Source organism: Schistocerca americana, chromosome 5 (genome assembly GCF_021461395.2).
Source record: "Schistocerca americana isolate TAMUIC-IGC-003095 chromosome 5, iqSchAmer2.1, whole genome shotgun sequence".
Classification (NCBI taxonomy): domain Eukaryota; kingdom Metazoa; phylum Arthropoda; class Insecta; order Orthoptera; family Acrididae; genus Schistocerca; species Schistocerca americana.
In genome coordinates, this window is record NC_060123.1 from 217906471 (window position 1) to 217927943 (window position 21473).

Here is a 21473-nt window from a genome sequence, read left to right on the forward strand (position 1 = left end):
AAGAGATACAAAATAGTGTTCTGACAGTCTCATATAATTATGGAACACGTATTTAACTGTCCAGCATCAGTTCACTAGTTAAATTTTGTGAGTAATTGCACCTAATTGTAGAACAACACGATCACAAATCCCAATTTCGAATGTTCTTCCTATCTTGATTCCTTTTGTAACATGAAAGTAATGCTGAAATCAGCTGAACGACAATAAAATTACTATTATTAGTATTATTATTATTATTATAAAATAAGCCGCACTGACTTCCACTAGCTGGTGTTTATCCATTTTGTGACACATCAGTAGTGTGGATCCACTCAATCAATGAACTTTTGATCAGGTAACCTTACAAATACCAGCGTATACTTTTGTCACGCATAGTGGTTTTAAGATCTCTGTATTTCACACTATTCTTTTCTCATAAAATGTATTGCACACTTCAGATACTAATTGAGTACACGTAAGGTTTTTGTTAACCCAAGAAAACTTGAATTATTGTCTCTAGGTGTTTCAATAGACTTTTATTCATGTAAGTGTGCGAGGGCCATCAAATACTACACCCCCACAACACGGAAATTCAGTAATAAAAAAATTAAACAAAAACTGTAAGTGCCATCGCCACCTTAAGTGAGAATTTAAAGCAATGCTGAACCTCTTCAGGGGTTGACAATACACGACTCGCCAAGTCCCCTACTTGAATTCAGCCACTCATCACTTTCGTTAATCAAGTTTTTGTTTGTCTACGTGCTGCTTGAAAAATGGTTCCTTTATTTTCTCGTCGCTTATCCACTCAATTACTGGTGCACTCTATCACAATATAGTGAAACAGCTCGTATTTATTCGAGCCAATTCTCGGTCAGCTGTAAGATAGTGATATTTAAACAACAACCAGGAACATGTGTTTGAGGCTTTCAACGCACACACCAACCACTACCAAACCACTTCAACAAAACGGCTAACAACCCAATTATCTCTGGGCGAGCCGAGACCACTTATTGTACAACATGGACAGGATATGAGTTCCACCGATACGCAAAAACTCAGCACCTACCAATCTACTTCTCTCTCTAGCCAGGCTCTTGCTGGATTTACCACAGCAAACTTTACGACAGAAGCCGTCCACAAGACGGCGATCAATTGATAGCTCGTGCACCAAAATTCGCTAAAACCAGTGTATCACCAGTGATTATTCAGAAAATCCCAGAATATCTCTGTATATTCCGTTACTCAGCTTTGGGAGGAAACAACCGTCACAGCTACATATATGAGCAGAGGCCTAACAGACTAAATAGCCCTGCTGCCTCCGCAAACTGTACCCAAATTAAAATACTGGTACTACCTATCAAAACTCCTTTCCCTCTCCCAAGCCTTATCCGCCAGCTGTGGTGCCTCACTACATAACGCAGTGGGTCGCTCTACTATCACTCCTAGACACACACCAATGTATCCACTTACTCGGTGAGAGGGCTACATAGGAACTAACTAACTCTTTATGTCATTCCACAGGAACCATTTAAAAGGAACAAACACTCAGCGCCACGCCAACTTTTGAGATTTAATTAATTATTCATTGCTGCTCTCGGTTCTCTATGACAGCGGCCGGCTGCTGTGCGTCGCTCAGGCAGCATCTATGGACCCAGCGATGGCGAGTTGTTGCATCGCTGATGTCGCGGCCGCTCGCCACCTTTTTTTTCATCGACTCTCTTGGATCATATACAACATATTTTTTTCTTGATGCATCATACACGTATATTTACAGTAACCACCATGTATTATTATTAAGTTATCGGATAGGATGCTCAGCACTAGTAAGGGCGAACGTAACCCAGGCGTTTTAACACAGCACATGCCGTACATTTGGCTCTAATTTCTGTGGGCACAGAGTTGCTGGGCAACATTGTCGGGATATATTGTCGGCAATATGACATTTATATTGTCTATGTAAACATATCTTAGTTAAGAATCCTCTCCGAGAGTGAAATACAGTGCTCTTCGATTGGTCTTCCACTTCTCATTTTCTGTTGGTCGCTTGGTCAGAGTTCTGACGAAAGGTGACGACATTTCTACATCTTTTTATTTCGGTTCTCTTTATGAACTTGCATACACCAACACCGTTCAAAGTTGATGACCAATACATCGAAACGAGTGAGCCCCAGTATAGATTCCAGAGATACACATGTCAGGGCTAGAGCCAAAGTGTGACAGCTTCTACGTTTCTACAAAACATCTTTGGAGGAGTGGAATTCTTTGGTTTGGTGGAAGGGCTAGTTTGTGTCGTTTAATAAGGTTATGTGCAAGTGTGTGTTTGTGTAGTATAAATAATTTGGTTTAAGCTTAAGGAAAAATGGCGAGAAGAATACAGGAACCAGATGCGACGATTGCATACGTGCAGATGGATGGCTTGGTAAAAAATATTTCATTTAATTACATAATATGAAGTACAGCTGTTACTTGAGAATGGTGTGTTAATGTAAAAACTACAGAAAATTTTCGTCTTTATATTTTATAAGGTCCATGGGCAGGTAATGGGGCCAGAGGGTGATAGGAGACCCCCTCTCCCCGAGAAACCTTGCGGTGGTGACAGACTGATTTTGTAGCAAAGCCCGACGCATAGTTTCTGGTGGAAGCCAAGGAGTTTGGATACGGTGTTAAAATTTCAGCCACATACTGTTCCGTGATGTAGCTTGCTGCCTTTGTTAGCGCCATATTTAACGCATTTTGCCGTATTTTACGCACCTCTCGGAAAATACAGTAAATTCAGAACACCTGAGTTAGATAAAAGTCTCTTACAGAAGAAGACATTGTATAACGTCGTCCATGTGATTATCGGTGCATGCTGCTGATGTGTATTGTTTCCTCCGAATCATTTTGTCGGTAGGAATATTCGTTAACCAGGCCGAGCGCCCTGACGGAAACCTAAGGCTTTTAAAAGAAGTTGGTCCGCGAAAGGAGAACTAACCCTCTAACTTTGACATTAGTCATTTAACGTAAATGTTGTGTTATTCTGTAAATATTTAGTTATTCGAACATAGTATTGGGTGTGTGATTTGTATGTAGGCATATTCGGCAAGAATCTAGGGATATGCTAATGTTAAAGTGTTGTTACTTCAGCCTGTTGTATTACGTCTGGACGAAAATTACGTATTGTGCTGTATGACCCATTTCAAAGGAAATAAAGAAATGTTCGATACTGGGCGGTGGCTTTGACTTGTGTCGACATAAAAATTGCACTCCTGAGCAGCTATGAGTATCACAAGCATTACTTCAGTCATGCAACCATAATAAACATATAATCACAGCAATTTAGTCATAAAATATATAGGCTATTTCACATTAACCAGTATGCAACTATCAGGTACTAGTAGGAAAATGAGATTTGTTGGGGACTAACTGGACAATGTTTCCTGCCTTCACTTTCCTTTCCCTCAAACATGAAACAAATACAGAAATTAAACAAAACTCCATTCACATAAAGTCCATACTAACAAATCCTTTAATTAAAGGCACTGTTTAACTCCACTCCATGATACCAATCAACAGCAGTATCTGTAGAAAAGAGCAGGGGGTGGCATGGTGACACAAAAATGCCAATTTTGATAAGTGCACTCAACCCATGTCACCAAAATGAATTTATCAATAGGCTATCTGAAACATAAGTCCATTTATGAATTACAACTGGTATCATTCTTTGCAATTTACCAATGAAGATAAAATGAACTTCACAGTACCTGCCAACCATGAATGAAACATGTGCAAAGAAATCAAATAATATGGTATTATGATCTGGTATTGCTAAGTTAAATTTACCTGTATAGCTAAAATGAAATTTATGAACATAGCCTACTTATTAAAAAACACCATTCATACAAAAACCTTAGACTAACAAAAACCTGTACCATTCAATCTATAAATCAAAGACAAAATCAATATGCCCAAGTAAAATACCTTTCCCATTTATTTTCCTGCAAACAGACACATGTGTAACCACTCACTCACCAAAATTTCACTCACCGTTTAATAATTGAGTACTTATTGACACCCATGTCCTGTTTAATCAGTTGTCACAGATTCTTCTATTGGTAGTGCCACACAAATCTCTCCTTGCTGCAGCAAGCAGCCATTTCCACCTGTACTTAGACATTTTTGACATTTAACAGAGTTCATAAGTACACAATACTTGGGTTATCGGATACGTCCAATTCCACCTGTCTGCTTTGACCAAAGACATCACCAATGTGGTGGAAACGACCGTTCACAACTACTCCCATGTCGCGGCTATGATGTCATTACGCAAACATGACAACAAACAGAAAAATAGATCGAAAAACCATCACACACATATTCCTTCAAAAATATAATGAAACTAATGGGACAAGCGGGGGAAATTGAGGGTTTTTGGGTGGGAACAAACTAAAAATACACACATGCCACTAAACCAAATGATAAAATAAAACGACCACAATCTTCCCAAAATCTACTAAAAATAATATCCACTGGAATCGAACACTTCCCTTGAGTTCTATAGGTCAACAGAAACTACCAATGCCAAATCATAAAACCCAAAACTACAACCACGTCCACAGTCATTACTACCTCAAAAAACGCAACAAAATTGGATTCGAACACTTCCCTTGAACTGTTATTCTTATGACATCTCCACATATAGCCGTCCCTGGTCTGAGACACTGTAACTTTAGTAAGCTTCATTTCTTCACGAAGCACTGAACACTTCACGACTTCATCCAAAAATCCAAATAGTTGAAGAAATTTTGTCAGAGACAATGCACTGTTCCCCATCATCATCACCAACAACCAAAAACTGTTGACGTTGTCAGTCATATCCATACCTACCAAAGACATAAGCAAAGCGGTTTACCAAAATTCACACACAATGAACAGAAAGAAACTACAACAACGTCGACATAACATAACCAAAATCGTTAACTCGCTGAAAAAGATTCCACTGAAAGCACAGTCACTACCGACACCACACTCGTGCAATGCTACCATGCAAATGAACCCCATACGCCACATAACACGCTACACATAAACACACCACCAGAGAGAACCACTGACCCCAACAATACGCCCACCGAGCGAGGTGGCGCAGTGGTTAGACATTGGACTTGCATTTGGGAGGAGGACGGTTCAATCCCGCGTCTGGCCATCCTGATTTAGGTTTTCCGTGATTTCCCTAAATCGCTCCAGGCAAATGCCGGGATGGTTCCTTTGAAAGGTCACGGCCGACTTCCTTCCCTAATCCGATGAGACCGATGACCTCGCTGTCTGGTCTCCTTTCCCAAACAACCCAACCCCCCCACCCCCCCCCCAACAATACACCACCTATAAACACGCCACACACTCAAACTGAACAAAAAACATCACCTACCACACAACACATAAACACACCACCAGAGAGCACCATCGATCACATCAAAACTACACCTACAAACACGCCACTCTCACAAACTAAATTCCGTGCCGTCGTGACGTTACACACCACAACAGCCTTACGTCACGGGCCAAAGCCGATGGGTGGAATCGGAAAGGAAAGTTAGGTCTTCAGCATGTCGTGCTATAACAGTTTTTATTTCTCCAATTAACAAAGACATATAAAACATTAGCAAAATAATAATAACAAGAAAATGGTTTTCAGTAGAATAAAGGTGTCGTTTGAAAACTTCTACACACACACACACACACACACACACACACACACACACACACACGTATATTCAAAGATTAACAACACATCAAGCTATACCACACAGCAGCGTTGCAGGACAAAGGTGACACCTGCTGAATATTCCGATTTACCCATTGTTATGTTTATGCCCCACCTTGAAACCATCATTATGAAAAATTGATCTGTAGTCTCCATGAGATTTTGTGGTGACGTTGGTTCTTGATAAATTCTAATTTGGAGTGAACTGGTGGTGTATTACTCCTTAATATCATGTCAGTAATAATGGCTGATATGACGGTACCAGTCCATGTATTTCAAAACATGTCATTAATTGAAAATATAATGCACTGTGGGGATTGAGTGATTAGAGATACAGTTGTCAATTTCATGATTATTAATGTGGGCTGTTGTGATGTTGGATAACCCCTTGTGCTGATCCCTCACCTTATATCATACTGAACGTTATTCATCTTCAGAATCAATCAGTACCTTGACAGTGTCCTATATTCTAATGACCTATGACTCGTCCCTTAGAGCGGGTCCTGCGTAAGTCAGCAGACCTTCCAAATTTCCACTGAGCAAAAGTGCTAAATGAAATATTTTGAACTGTAACAAGTTCTAATTTTATAGTTTGTGGCGTGTGGGGTTAATGCAATGAATATATTTACTGGTATTTTGACGTTGAATTTGGAAATAAAAATTGCCAACTAATTTACCATGTTTCGTGTTTGTATGGGATGTCAACTTAGTTCGCTTCTGTCGTACGAAACAGTAACAGGACAGTTGAATTTTATTTATTTTTATTATTTTTCTATTGTAATGTGCATCCAGATATGAAGGGCAATTTTAAGTTTCATGTTTGGGTTTTATTTTTCTGTTTAGCATTTTCTGATGTTGGACCCTTCTTGAAGTTTATAGAACTGTTTTCATGGTGCCAGTCTCATGTTTGTCTTAAAAATGTGTTCTGCCTAATTCTTGTTGTGTAAAAGAATATAAAATTAAGGCTTTGTTGTACAGATTAAAGTTTTGAATGTACAATTATTTTAACCAAAATTTCATACATTGTTGTTTTACAGTGAGTTTCTTTGTGTGTTATGATCTGGGCACTAATTGTACACACACTTTTTCAGGCTGTTATGAAGATGATTAAACATAGCCATGAGGAGGCCACCAGGAACTTGGAAGTGGCGCAGGGTGCATTGCTTGGTCTTGTCGTGGACAATCGTTTGGAAATCACAAACTGCTTTCCATTTCCAAAACATAATGATGAAAGCATAGATGAAGGTAAGAAATTTGCGTTTCGGAAGTTTCACATGCCAGAGTAATTATTGTGTTGATGAAAAAACATGTGAAACACCTCACATCTTTTTTTCCCTTTATTTTTTAATTTGGGCAGTGTGATGGCAGAGTAGTTAAAACTATTTGTGAATAACAGCTGAGTTGGCAAGATGAATCTTAAATTAAGTTTCTTGAGAGTAAGTGGAGATAGGAATGAAATGGCTACACAAAAGTTTTATGAAGGAAAGGTTGAGTAATGAAACAATAAAAAACTGATAGAGTATGATTTCTGTTTAGTGTTGCTAGACAGCTGGTGATGTCAGTGGTCATCTCTTTTATATAGAAATGACTAAAATTGATAATGGAACGTCCAGGTATAAATAAATAAATAGATGACAGCTTACCAAGTAGTATAGTTTAGTTGTTGATTTGACAAAGCCTACCTAAACAGTAACTTTCCTAGCTTTCTTAAGAGTTTAAAATGCAGGGGGTGGGAGGGAGGGTTTGGAAAGTGTAGCTGAGGGCTGCTGGAGGGAGGCAGCATGTACGTTAGACAAGAATGTAGGTAGAAGAGGCAGCAGTTTCACATGATAGGAATGCAGCAAAGCTACCTGCACTGGCAAACTTAGTGCAGGATGACAAGCAGTAGTGAACTTGGAGGGGCATAAAGGAAGGGGAAGTGGTTAGGTGCAGGATAAGTGAAACTAAGATCATGGGACAGAGATAGCAATGGATGCGGGTGAGCATATGGAGAACAGAAGGATTATAGGATGAAATGATGTGTTAGGACGACAACTTCTATCTCCATATTTTAGAGAAGCTAGTTTTGGGAAGGACCCAGAAGGCATAGCTTACAAAGTAGCCATTTAAATTGAGCACGTTGTGTGCTCAGCAATGTTTTCTGCGTTCTTTGCAGCTGCTACTTAATAGGTAGTAGGATGACTAGTGGGTTGTGAGGATATGTTACAGGAAATCTATCTGTGGAATAGGTAGTGGGGTAATAGTATAGTGAGACCTTCAGCACGTTAGGTGAGGAATATCTTGGCACTGCAGTTGCACTGTCTACATGTGGCTGGTGTGTGTGTGTGTGTGTGTGTGTGTGTGTGTGTGTGTGTGAGAGAGAGAGAGAGAGAGAGAGAGAGAGAGAGAGAGAGAGAGCATTTCTGTTATATGGTGAGGAGAAATTTTCCTTCCCATAAAAAATTCTTACATTCCATCTTGGATTTTCCATTGCTTGGTTAAAAGGAAGGCATGATAGCTGTTGTAAAGCAGATATTGTTGATGGTTAATAGGTCTGATGTGAACAGAGATATAGATGAAGCCCTCAGTGTACCAGTCAGTGTCTTGGAAGGTGGCCTGATAGGCTGAGTCCCAGTGAAACGGGTGGGAGAGAGATGATGATGATGTGGAGAAACAAGGGTAGGGTGTCCTGGCCCTGGCTCCAGATCATGAAAGTATCATTAGTGAACCTTGAACAGTCAATGGGGTTTGACAGAAAGGTGCCACATTCTTATCCCATGCTTCATGTCTCTCCTGGCCGTCAACCTTCTTTCTCCAACTCTTCCTCCTGCTCCCTGTCTCATAGAAAGCCCTTATTCATTCCACAACACAACTTCTCACGTCAGTCAAGCTGAAGTGCTGGCACCGTATAATCAGCTGGCATAATGCAGCTGACCAGGTGTGTTGTATCTGAAAGTTAGCAACATTTTAAGGCATGTTTGTGTGCCTTTCAGTGACTCAATGCAGCTACTATAGCTCTTAAGTTATTTAGACTACTGAAATAGTCACGTGAAGTATAACAGAACAACGTTGAAATCTGGGGAAAACATGGGACATTTTTAGGATTCCAGTAATTTTTCATTGTTTTAGTTTCCAGTTAAATTTTTTTAATTTTGATTGATAAGAACTGATTCCCTAACAAAGAATTCTACTGTATCCTGCTACAGCAAAATAATATTGTGGCAGTAAAAATAAAGAGTGAAAAACATCAAAATAAAACTTTAGTTGCAAAGGAAATGCAGCATTTACAACAAACCACAGTGCACACACAAGCATCTACCAACAGCAAAATGTGTCAAAGGCTTTAGGACTAAGACTATGCAATACTTCATGACAATAAACTGCCTCTGATGAATGTGACGTCTCAACTGTTTACATTAGGTTTGTTTGAGCAGTTGTAGCAGGCTCATGCACATGTGCAGTCAAGTCGCGTATGAGGGTACCTTCTCCCACTTCTGGTCGCTTGAATTGTAGCTGTATGGGCAGTAGCAACAAGCAACCAGATCCTACCTGGCAAACTTTTTTCTGGCATGCCCAAGCTGCCAGATGTGCACGAGTGCAGAGCAGTCTGAATTGTTGTTGGGGGAGGGGGGGGGGGGGTGTTGTCATGTCATGTGACCCTTGCTTACTTTTAATGATTTTATTATTTCCTCTTCATTTACAGAACTCACATCAAAAGAAAACAAAATGGATTTCTGTGGTCAGGAGCTGTCGAGTTAATTAAAATACATTCACATAGTTAAGGAAGATTAAAATATGATGTTAGTTTCAGTTTTTTAACTATATTTTATTCCTATGATTTTTGGCAGTTGAGCATTGATTGCCTTCCAGAACAATGAAGTTATTCTTATTGATTTGCTAAATAAATTTGGCTTTTATTAATCTTTTCTGCAGAGGCAGCCAATTTATTTGAAATGAAGTGTTTCATTCCACATTATCAGCTATTTTCAGCTGTTCACTGAATTTCAAGTGCATGTTTTCATCTTCTGGCACGTATGGTGTTATGCTGTAATAAAGAACCAACATGAAATAGTACAGTCCTGGTACTCCAAGAAAATTTGCATCCTGAAAACCACAGTGAAAAGCTTAATATCAGATTGAGGCCAGCTTCAGTGTGAATCTGGACTTATGAATATGCACTTTTAAGCCAAATTATGCATTTTAGTATGGGCTATGAAATTTTGATGCTCTTGGAGTATCCTCTGATGTCCTGTTTCTTTTACGACTTAATGGAAGATCTCTTAATGCTATGTACACGTACCAGCATACTGGCTTCCTATGTCATTGTAGCTGTGCACGCACAATACTGTGTGTTTCCTGGAGCTCTCGGGCAGCTGCTGAAGTGAACCTATTTGCAACAGCTGCGGGAAAATATCGCGAATGGTGGTTTGAAAGGCATTACTTTCAAAGTAAATTTCCTTTTATGCAAGATGAATTAAGTAACGTGTGAGAATGTGCAATTAATTCCTTAAATCACAGTGTGTTTGATGCTCATTTAAAACTTAACACTTTGAGGATCAGCCAATTAGAAGAATTTTGAGCCCAGAAAATTAGACAGTTGCGTTATTATTTGAAATTTTACTGGTACGTTTGTGTGATGTATCTTAAAGTGTAGCACATGCAAAAAAGACTTAATATCATATGTGAGAGCTTAGCTCTTCTTGTAGCTTCAGAATGTATATTAATTTAAACCATTAACATTTCCTATTTGTGTGTTCGCACTATGTAACAGTGATGGTATTACTGGCTGATTGCATCATGTGCCCTATGCTCTGGATATCTGCTGTCGTCGGTTGTTGAGATCAAGTGATATGAGCTACGATGGGCTTTCAAAAGTGCACTGAAATCTCGATTTAAATACTTCGGATACTAACAAGCTGTATTTGGTGGAACAGTGAAATTCAGATTTGAATTTATACATTCTAAGTACGAAAATATGCAGTGTGCATCTTTCTACACATCAGAGATCTTTCCAAAACACTTTTTTTAAGTGCTGGCAAGTTCTAAGCTGATGTATAAAACCTTCATCATTCGAAGGATTGACAAGTTTCACAGTTCTGAGGGAAAGTATGCTGTCTTAATGTGGAAAACTTGTATTTTTAACTAGAAAATCTGGGAATTTTTTTTCCTTGTCCATGTATACGCCCTGTATAAGAACACCTGAAGAAATGGAACATTGGTTGAATATTTTAAATTCGTTTTTTATTTTGTATGCCAGCTGATTTAATGGAGGCATCTTGTAACTTGCAGAAGAAAAGAACTTATTTGAAATGGGAGTTAATGAATGGATTGATGAGGGTGAAATTAATGCACTACATGTGCATTAAATCATAAGTGCCGAAAGTGTCAAACACCTGGTGGGATGTTCAGGTAGCCTAATGATTAAGATGCCAGTTCTTATAAGCAGAATCCTTGGATCACATTTTGTCTGTCAAAATTGTCAATTGTGAGAACATGGTCATGGAACTGATTGTTTAAAACATATATTCTCTCTTATCTGTGATGAGACAGTAGCTTTTGACTGTGTAGACTATAATATAGCTAAATAAACTAAAATTAGCTGACTTACCTGTGGTATAGCATGATATCTATGTTCAAAGGTGATAGTTTGGTTGTGGGTTGGTCAAGCCAACAAATATAAATACAAAGTATTAGTTGTGATGAAATACCTAGTTGTAGTGTTACCTGGTGCCTAGGTTTAGTAGTAAGGTAAGTCTTGTTGTAAGTTGGTGAAGCCAGTGTACACAATATCTGGTGACAAACTGATTCATTTGGTTGTATGTATTTTATGCATGCTGGATTTTGGTGAATGTTTTGTGTCCATTATTATACCATGGCCACAGCAAATGGGTGGTATCAACAGGTGCAGTATTTTACCACATTTTATTCTGTTGGAATCATTTCTGTCAGTGGTGTGATGTGTCCTGTACCATGTATCAGTGACACAGTATCCAGTTGAATTAAAAATAATGTAACTATATGGCAAATAATTCCTTATGGCACAAAATATGCACGCCCTTAAATGTAATTAATATGATTCAAACCTAGTGAGGTATCAAAATGAAATATTATGGAAGGATGCATGAACTTGAAATATTCACCGTGTGTGAGCACTGAACTACTACTCGCTATATGTTGTAACTCACAAGATAAAAACACACGATCGGTGCTGTGACAAATATATTTTTGGATCACAAGTACAAGAGAGAATAGAGTACAATCTTCAAGATGTGATGTGGCAAGAAAACCATAACAGTTCAGAGACAAAGTGACTTGCACTTGGAGCTAGAGCTGAATTATAGCATGCCCTGATTTATGTTCACCTACATAGGTATGCGAGGCAGGTGCTGCTGAAAGCACCTGTGCCGTGGGTGTGTGCTGTCACTCGGCCATCCTGTCACTTCCTAGTGACTGATGATGGATACATAAGCTGGCGTCCGAAGCCTAGGTGATCTGGTGGTTACCACTTCCTTTTACCATCTGGGAGTGACAGTTTGCATCTCAGTGCAGTGACTTGTGCTTGGCTGCTCATCCCACCAGTCTCCTGAACCAGGCTGATGTCATTGAGGACATTAGATGGCCTCTCCAGCTTGACCAGCTCACAATCATGCCAGATAGAAATGTCTGGCTGGAATGTTCCCACCCCACAGCATGGTCAGTGTCACTGTGCTCAAACTGTAAGAAGTGGAGGCCACATCATGTCCATGACAGTTCTTGGCACAGAAGGAACAGTAGAGGCAGAGGCAGCCAGATTGTCTGCAAACATCCAGTCCATCTCAGGCCTACAAACAGAGGAAGATGAGAGTGGGATTGCGGGTGGTACACAGGGTGGAGAAGGCGAAGGCAGGAGCAGGAGAGAAGGAAGCAGAGGATGTGATGGAAGATGGATAAAGGCATTTGCAATGTCATGGCAGGCAACTGCTGGAGGATCCAAAGGAGGGAGAGGCCATGTCCCCTCCCATAGGTAAAGCTGATTTTGATAGCACATCATCATGTGGTCCCCCTTGTCCAAAGTGAACATACAATGGCCTCGCTGCTGGCAGACAATTGCTGGAATCCACCTGTCCTGGTGTCTGAACCCCCACACTCACGTGCGGGTGCCCAGGTTGAAACCGGGAGATGTTGCCAGGTGTTGGCAACGTGAAGTGGCAAAGCATGTGAGACTGATGGTCATGGAGTTCTGCCGGGCTCTTCTCCCCTAGTTGACCTGCATGAACTTAAAAAGTAGTAAGTCTCATCAGGAGAAACATCAGATATGTACTTTCACATCTGTGTCTTGCCAATTGACTGGGGATGGAAAGCTGATTACAGCAGGTGGTGAATGCCAATGGTGAATGCCATTGTGGCTGCAGAATTCGTTGAAAACTGGCTAATGGAGCACTAGAGGAAGACATTCTATAGCAAAAATCCTGCCAAGAGCAGTGACTGTAGCTTCTGCACATGTGGACCAACAGTTGACCATGTAGGGAAGGTTGGAGTACACATCAATTACAGTCTGTCAGGTTGTATCTGAGAAGGGCCTTGCAAAATCTGCATGTACCTGCTCCCATGGGCAGGAGGGCGTCAGCCAGACAGAGAACATCTGTCCAGGTGCTGCCTGCTGTTGCTCACACTGAAAACTACTGCGAACAAGATTGGCCAGTAAACATGGCACTGGGCAAGCAGTTTGGTATGAGGCGCCCCAATGTTCCTCGTGTAGAAGCTGTGGGATTGTTAGGCACAAGTTCTGGTGTGATCACCCGGAGAGACTACTGGTCATTAGTGAGGAGGATAATTCTGTCCACCAGGATGGTCAGTGGCAAAAGTAAAAATGGTGGCACAACAGGTGGGAATCCCTACCAAAAATATGGACGACCAGCACTGTTGGATGTACCACCACACTTGTTGTAAAGTGTTGTCTTTAGCCATAACTGCTGTCTCACAGGTTGCCATGATAGGAAATGCATATCCTGCCTGCTGAGCCTCATTGTCCTAGTGGAGGCACAAAATTTCGTCTTGGTCAAACTCCTGGTCAGATCCAATTGGGAGGCATGAAAGGGCATTTGTGTTGGTGTGTTCTGTGGTATTGTGGAAGTGAATTTCGTAATAATACCTGCTGAGAAAAAGTGCCCAGCACTGAAGGCAATAGGCAGACCTCTCAACGAGCTTTGCTGATGGACTGAAGAGGGAGAGTAATGGCTTATGATCTGTAGAGGCAATTCAAAAACTCCTTTCAGCACAAACATAATCGAAAGTTTATGATAATCTCTTTTGTGTGACATTTGGCATCTTTGATGCAAAAGTGATTGGATGTTGCCATCCATCTGCGTCTCTGAACCAGAACAGTCACCAGGCCCCATTCAGAGGCAGTCTCTCCACCGCCAACTTTTTTTTACTGGTTTAAATGTAGAAAGTCAGGGTGGATACTAGGGCTTCTTCAGAGTCCAGAAAGCCTGCTGACACACTTCTGACCAGACAAAAGGGATGCCCTTTTTCCATAATCATTTAGTAGGTGCCCAATTGGCACCAAACCAAGTACGAATTTCTCATAATAAGTGATGTTCTCCAAGAAAGACTGGAGCTTGTTTGTATTTCCAGGGCAAGGAAGCTTGAGAACAGCTTCAATCAGCTTATGTGTGGGTAGAATACTGTCACAGGAGATATTCTATAGGTATTCCTCAGACGGTTGAAAGCAAACTGACATCTCTGAGTTGACTTTGAAGCCTGAAGACTGGGGGGTGTTTAACAACTGCTGCAGCTGTCCTGAGTGTTCCACCTTTGAGGACACTTTTATCATGGTGTTATTGAGGTAATTTAATGCATCTACGGACACCCTGCAGCAGTTGTTCATGGAATCTTTGAAGAATGGCTGGGACACTGGTCATCTAGAAAACTAAAAGTTTGGACCTATAGAACCCATGCGCCGTGTTGACTGCAAGTACTTCGTGATTATTCGTCCAAAGGCAGCTGCAAATAAGCTTTGACGAGATCGGTTTTTGAAAAATGCGCTCTACCAACAAGTGCCGATAAAAGTACATTAGGTTTTGGTATGGCATATATGTCAATCTGACAGAAAATTAATGCTAGCCTTAATATCTCTACTCAAGTGCAGTTTTCCTGATCAGTTTTTTTACAATAACTAACAGTGTCACCCACCCACTCACAGACATGGGCTCAATGATGTTCATGGTCATTAACCTGTCTAGTTCGTTTTTGATGGCATCCTGCGATGCAACGGGTACAGGCCACACACAGAAGACGAGTAGGTGTGCTGAACCTTTAAAGTGATGTGAGCCACAAAATCCCTCATTTTGCCAAGCCCTCCAGAGAAAATTTCCTTCTGAGCTCATCCAATTCTTGAAACAGAAGTATGTTTGAAGTTAAACCTGTTGCTGAACTTTAGAACAGTTTGTAAGGGGGCACTCCCAGGTTGGAGGATTTCAAAGAAATCACATTAATTGTCCAGCCAGTCCTGCCATGGTGTCATTTATCCTGAGCTTGACAAATGCCCTTCCTTATGCCATGCCTGGCGTATCGGGGCAGTTGTCTCTTGCATGTTCAAAAACATTCCAGACATGGCAGGAAACATGCGCCTGTTGGGGGGGGGCGGCAAGATTGCTTTCCTTGTTTCCAAGACCAGATCAAAAGGTGGTGGTGTTTGCTCTCTGTGATTCCACATTTGCTACTTCGGCTTGGTCCGATTTATTTTCTGGGTCTTAAATGATAGCTGCTCCCTCACCTCCAATCTCTAATCACTGTACTGCAGTCCGGAAGACTTCAAAGGGTTGAGCTGTTTTGGAAAGGCGCAGCAGACTGTAAAGCTTCGTGCTGCGCTTCCTTATCGGAGTGTCCCCCCTCCCAAATAATGGTGTCCCAAATAATCACTTAGGCATAAGATTCCTTATGTACAGAAGTAACAATGGCATTTTCTACTGAGTCCCTGTGGTTCACCTACCCACCTATGATAGGATGGATTTGGCTGTTTATGATGCTGATAAAACTCCATGAGATGCAATGACATGGCAGTGACTGACTGTGAAAGTAGGTACAGAGCAAAACACATTGAGCAGCGCCAGTTTGCATTAAAGCTGGTATGTACGTGGTGAGATCCATGACGGAAAAGGGCTTTGATTATGCCTTGATCTGTTACTTGGAAAGTGGTGGAAAGCTGTTGGTGCCATTTCTCATAAGTCCTCCACTCCTCTGTCAACTCGTATGGTGGAAATGGCTGGAGATTTGTAGTTGATGGGTAGGAAAGTAGTGCAGACAACAGGTCTCGTGATGTTTCTGTCCCTATAAGTGGTGTTGGAGAAACTGCCAGAGTGCAACTTTCATCGACACACGTGGTGAGGTAGTACGGTGTAACAAGGTCCATGGTTGTGAAACAAACACCAAATAATGCCCATGACCATCATTAATTATGTTGCAACTCTCAACATAAAATGCACAGTCACTGCTAGGACAAATATTTTTGAATTACAGGTACAAGAGAAAATAATGCAAGTACAATGTTCTGGGTGCCATGCGGCAAGAAAGCCATAGCACAGATAGCACAGTTCAGTGACAAAGTGAGTTCATGCAGAGCCAGGTGCTGAATGTGCCTGTGCAGTAGTGCTGCACTGGCGCTTGGCTGCTGTCACCTCCTTGCAGTCACTGACAGAGATGTCTACTGTTATCTTGGTAATAATCGGGTGGTTTCCTTACTATCGAACTTTGTGCATGTCGGTGATTATGACTGGAAATGTTAGTACCCACGTGGAACATTGAGCAATACTGGATAATATGGCAAGGAAAGGCTTGGTAGAACGTAAATAATTTGGAACTAAAGTAGACAACTTGGTGCTTCTACTATTTGGTGAGTGGTGTCCTTTGCTCCTGAATTATTTACATATTGGATAATAATCAGATCTGGTGAGTTTGTTTATGAATAGCATATGGGCATACAAGAGAGTTTGCATGTCAGTGAGATGATAATAATTAAGTAGTATTTTTGCTGACGTACAGAATGGAGTTTCGCACACAGTGGCATGCTAATGTTAACCCTTTGACTGCTGTGGATGAGTTAATTCGTCATGGTCCACTGCATCCCTGGTGCTGAGGATGTGTTTAAATGTGGGCTCTGGGTTTTCCGTAAGCACTGTTGATGTGTTTATGCATCCTGTTCTGCTGACCCTCTCACAGCTGTGGATGAGTTTCTTCCATATCTCTACAGATAAGAGTTTTAAGTGTTTATTATACCGCATACTTCCCTCTTTGGGCACTGCCATTTGAAAAAAAAAAAAAAAAAAAAAAAAAAAAAAAAAAAAAAAAAAAAAAAAAAAGTTAAACCATTTATGAAAAATGATGTTTGTTATTACCACACGATTCCTGATGCCTAGGGATGGAAAGGGGTGTGCCGAAGTGACCCTCTGCCAGATATAAAAACCAATGAAATGAGAGGTTGTCCTGCTCTCAGTTTTGAATAAAATGTTGATATCGAATGGACATTTCATTCATACATAGCAGTGTGTGAGCAAAGTCAACCATTCACAAAGTTTATTCAATGCGCTTTTACCTCTGCAAAGTGTTTAAAATTTTGTGCAATGTTTTACTTAATTTGATGCAGCACAGTTACTAAGATGAATAACAAAGAAATTCAGTCCTTTATCAAGCAAACATATCAGACTGTAAGATGTGCAAAAGTCAAATTTTTTCACCAAATAATTTTCTTAAAATCAGATGTTAAGTACTTCGTAGTGGCCAGAATACTGTCTCTCAGCACAAGTAGCATTGACCAATGCATTTCAGTTTTGTAACCTTTTATTTTACAGAGGAATACCAGCTGGCCATGATGCGTCAACTGCGGAGAGTAAATGTTGATCATTTCCATGTTGGTTGGTACCAGAGTGCTGATGTGGGGAACTTTTTAAGTCTTCCCCTTCTGGAATCCCAGTACCACTACCAGACATCTATTGAAGAGTCAGTTGTTGTCATTTATGGTCAGTGTTGTTATTATTATTATTATTATTATTATTATTATTACTATTATTATTATTATTATTATTCTCTCCTCTCTTTGCAGCAGCAGGAGCTTAGGTTTAAAAGTACGTAAATTTTCACCAATCAGGAGTGATACGATCAAGTAATTGGCTATTATTATTTTTCTCATTGTCACTGTGATGATCAATAAGTAAGCTTTTATATAATCCAGAGGTGTGTTGTTTTCACATGTAAGTTGTTATAGCAAGAAAGAAGGGAAAGGGGGGAGGGATATTTATAACTAGTCAGTTTAAAGAATTTTATATGGGTCATACAGGTAATAAAACTGCTGGATCAGGAGTGAAGAAATTTGGTGAGGGACAGGGTACATTTTACTAAATGAGATCTAGTGTGTTAATTTGGGCTGCTAATGGTTTTAAACCTGGATTTCCTTTCATATGGAGGTATTCTCGATGTTACGGAAACTAAATATGTCCCAAGCATATGAGCAAGAAGAGGGGCGTTAAGAATATCTACAGCTACATGACTACTCTGCAATTCACACTAAAGTGCTTGGCAGAGAGTTCATCAAACCACTTTCAGGCTATTTCTCTACTGTTCCATTCGCAAATAGCGGGCGGGAAATATTAACACTTAAATCTTTTTGTAGAAGCTCTGATTTATCTTATTTTATTACAATGATCATTTTACCCTATGTTGGTTGGCTGCAATAAATACTTTCACACTCAGATGAGAAAGTTTGTGATTTAAATTTCCTGAAGCGCTCTCTCTGCGTTGAAAAACGCCTTTAAGGATTGCCACCCTAACACGTGGCTCATTTTGATGACATACTCCCCTATTTATGATTTTACAAAATAAGATGCCCTTCTGTGGTTTCTTTGTCATCTGTCAATCCTATCTGGTAAGCAACCCATACTGCACAAGTGAATATGTAACTAAGGAGAGAAATGTTAATTTATTAGCAAGAGATGCAGCCATAGTGTGGTATGAAAAAGTCCATGATTTTGATGTCATTATAGTAAAAGAAATGTTCACTTAATGTTACCTAAATTGTGATTCTGTGATGTATATTCATAGGCGGAAACAATGTACAAAAAAAAGGAAAGGGGCTCCCTTATTGTATAGTACATGGTGCTTAGGAATACATAACAGTGCAGAGACTTCACTAGTTTTCAAGTTACCACATCTTTCCTAATTGAAGAACATAAACCCCAAAACAACCACACAAAGTAACCAACCACACCTCTGCTGTTCAGTATTTCTGTGTGTTATGCATTATTTAGTTGTGCTAGTGTGGCTACTTCCATGATTCTTTTACTGTTATATTAATGTTTTCATTTTGTACAAATTTTATTTTTTGTTTTGTTTTTGTCTCTATAGATACCCAGAAAACAGCACGTGGATTCTTAGCTCTGAAAGCATATAGATTAACTCCTCAAGCTATTCAAATGTATAAAGAAAATGAATTCACCCCAGAAGTTTTACGGAACCTGAAAATAGGTTATGAAAGTTTATTTACAGAAGTACGAATTGTAATTAAAAACTCTCACTTGACAAATATTATGTTGTCAGAGTTGGCAGAAATGGTACCGGAGGAAGAAGGAACCAAATTTCTTGATTTGGGAACAGCGTAAGTAACACTATATTGGTTTTAAACAATAGTTTAGTAACTTCCTGGCAGATTAAAACTGTGTGCCCGACCGAGACTCGAACTCGGGACCTTTGCCTTTCGCGGGCAAGTGCTCTACCATCTGAGCTACCGAAGCACGACTCACGCCCGGTACTCACAGCTTTACTTCTCCCAGTATCTCGTCTCTTACCTTCCAAACTTTACAGAAGCTCTCCTGCAGAGTGAAAATCTCATTCTGGAAACATCCCCCAGGCTGTTGGCTAAGCCATGTCTCCGCTATATCCTTTCTTTCAGGAGTGCTACTTCTGCAAGGTTCGCTGGAGAGCTTCTGTAAAGGTTGGAAGGTAGGAGACGAGATACTGGCAGAAGTAAAGCTGTGAGTACCGGGCGTGAGTCGTGCTTCGGTAGCTCAGATGGTAGAGCACTTGCCCGCGAAAGGCAAAGGTCCTGAGTTCAAGTCTCGGTCGGGCACACAGTTTTAATCTGCCAGGAAGTTTCATATCAGCGCACACTCCGCTGCAGAGTGAAAATCTCATTCTGGGATAGTTTAGTAGATTGCGAATGCTGCCTGTAACAGTAGTATGTAAATTTCAATTCTTTTATTCCACGACAAGGGTGGTTAGAATTTTGGCTGTTTTTTTGATTGAGAAGTAAATTTGTTTCATATGTAATTGGTGCTGATGTTCCTGTTAAATCGTCATTTGAAGTCGCACAATTTGCCATAGCATAATGTACCAACTGTTTATAACTTAAGGAATTGTTTGCTCTTGTTAGGGCCCTAGAACAGATGAGACAATGTCATGACAAAAAATTCCATATGTGCTCATATTCCCACAGTGCCCTTCTCGCTATTTGTCAGATGTACCCAGCATATCGGATGGTGCAACGAGTGCAGGAAACTCCCCTTCTCTTGCATAGGTAGGACAAGGAAATAATTTTTGCTGGGTTCCAGGGCACATAGGGATTCTGGGGAAACAAACTCTCTGATAGTCTGATAGGGCTGCTGAGGAAGCTTGCTCCCTCCCACCTCCTCTGTGCTGTTTAGTCACCTGCAGGATCTTACCTCATTTGTGACCAAGAAGACTGTGTATTGATGGGAAGCTCAGTGGCTCAAAGTGAGGAATAATAAGCTGTGTTCTGTAAAACCTTCAGTGTGACAGTGGCTTACCTCCTTCCCACCATGTTGAGCTGTAGAAGTAGCCCTTACAAGACTTAGGCTGGACATTACCCATTGACATATCACTTTCTTTTACATTGTGAGGAGCCACTGGTGTGTACAGATGTGGGACACAGCTGTTGATGACATTTTAATTAATTGTGTTTTATATGATCACCGGAGAGCTGATATGGGTCTCCTATGGGATGATGAGGCAAGTGTGGTTCATGTTTTAAGATCGTGTGTGACATCTAGAATTCTTCCCAAAATATTGGTAGTGAGATTTTAATGTGTCACGAAGTGGCTTGATCACCCATTATTTCATGTCAAGCAGTCATCTGTCCCCTTTTTAATTGTGAATGTACTGGTATTTTATCCTCAGTTTTATCTAGATAATATAGCTGTTTCACTTTCCATAATTATATGAAATATTTTTCATTAAATATTCCTTAAAGCTTCTTTGAGATATGGTAATTGTTTATCAAATAAACTTGTCAGACAGTGTAGTTTAATTGTACCACTATGCCAACAAAATATTCATTTCCACTTTTTCCAGTCATCACAATAATTAAAGATTGCATTTAAGAGTTGGTCTTAATCACAGTTATACCATCTTCCCAAACAGGGAATTTTCTCTAATAGGTACAACATGAAAACTGAACATTTCAAAAGGTTTTCATTTCGTTTCTTTGCACAGTTAAAAAAATAATAATTGATGCAGGACTCCAAACAAAACAGCAGTATTGTCTACTGGTCTCTGGCCATCAACTAACGTTGTTGCTCCAACTGGTACAGCAGTTGTTTGTTTATAGTGAGGTATACTGGCTGTATTACGGTCCCCACTTGCAGCCTGAGGACGACGAGGAACTTAGTGTTTAACATCCCATCAACAACGAGGTCATTAGGGGTGCAACACAATCTCATGTTAGGGAAGGTTGGCGAAGGAAATCAGCCATGCACTGTCAAAGGGACCATGCTGGACATGGATTTGA

At 40.3% G+C, this 21473-nt stretch overlaps 1 protein-coding gene across 1 annotated transcript in view; it reads left to right on the forward strand.

The window, feature by feature from the left end:
• Positions 1-2230: 2230 nt before the first annotated feature.
• The window catches only part of LOC124615736 (eukaryotic translation initiation factor 3 subunit H), a 31819-nt gene continuing 12576 nt past the window's right edge, over positions 2231-21473 (forward strand). The window contains exons 1-4 of the mRNA XM_047143811.1: positions 2231-2398; positions 6811-6964; positions 17527-17694; positions 19076-19325. Of these exons, the coding sequence (XP_046999767.1) occupies positions 2339-2398; positions 6811-6964; positions 17527-17694; positions 19076-19325 (632 nt within the window). The 5' untranslated portion in view covers positions 2231-2338. The remainder of the gene's footprint in view (positions 2399-6810; positions 6965-17526; positions 17695-19075; positions 19326-21473) is intronic.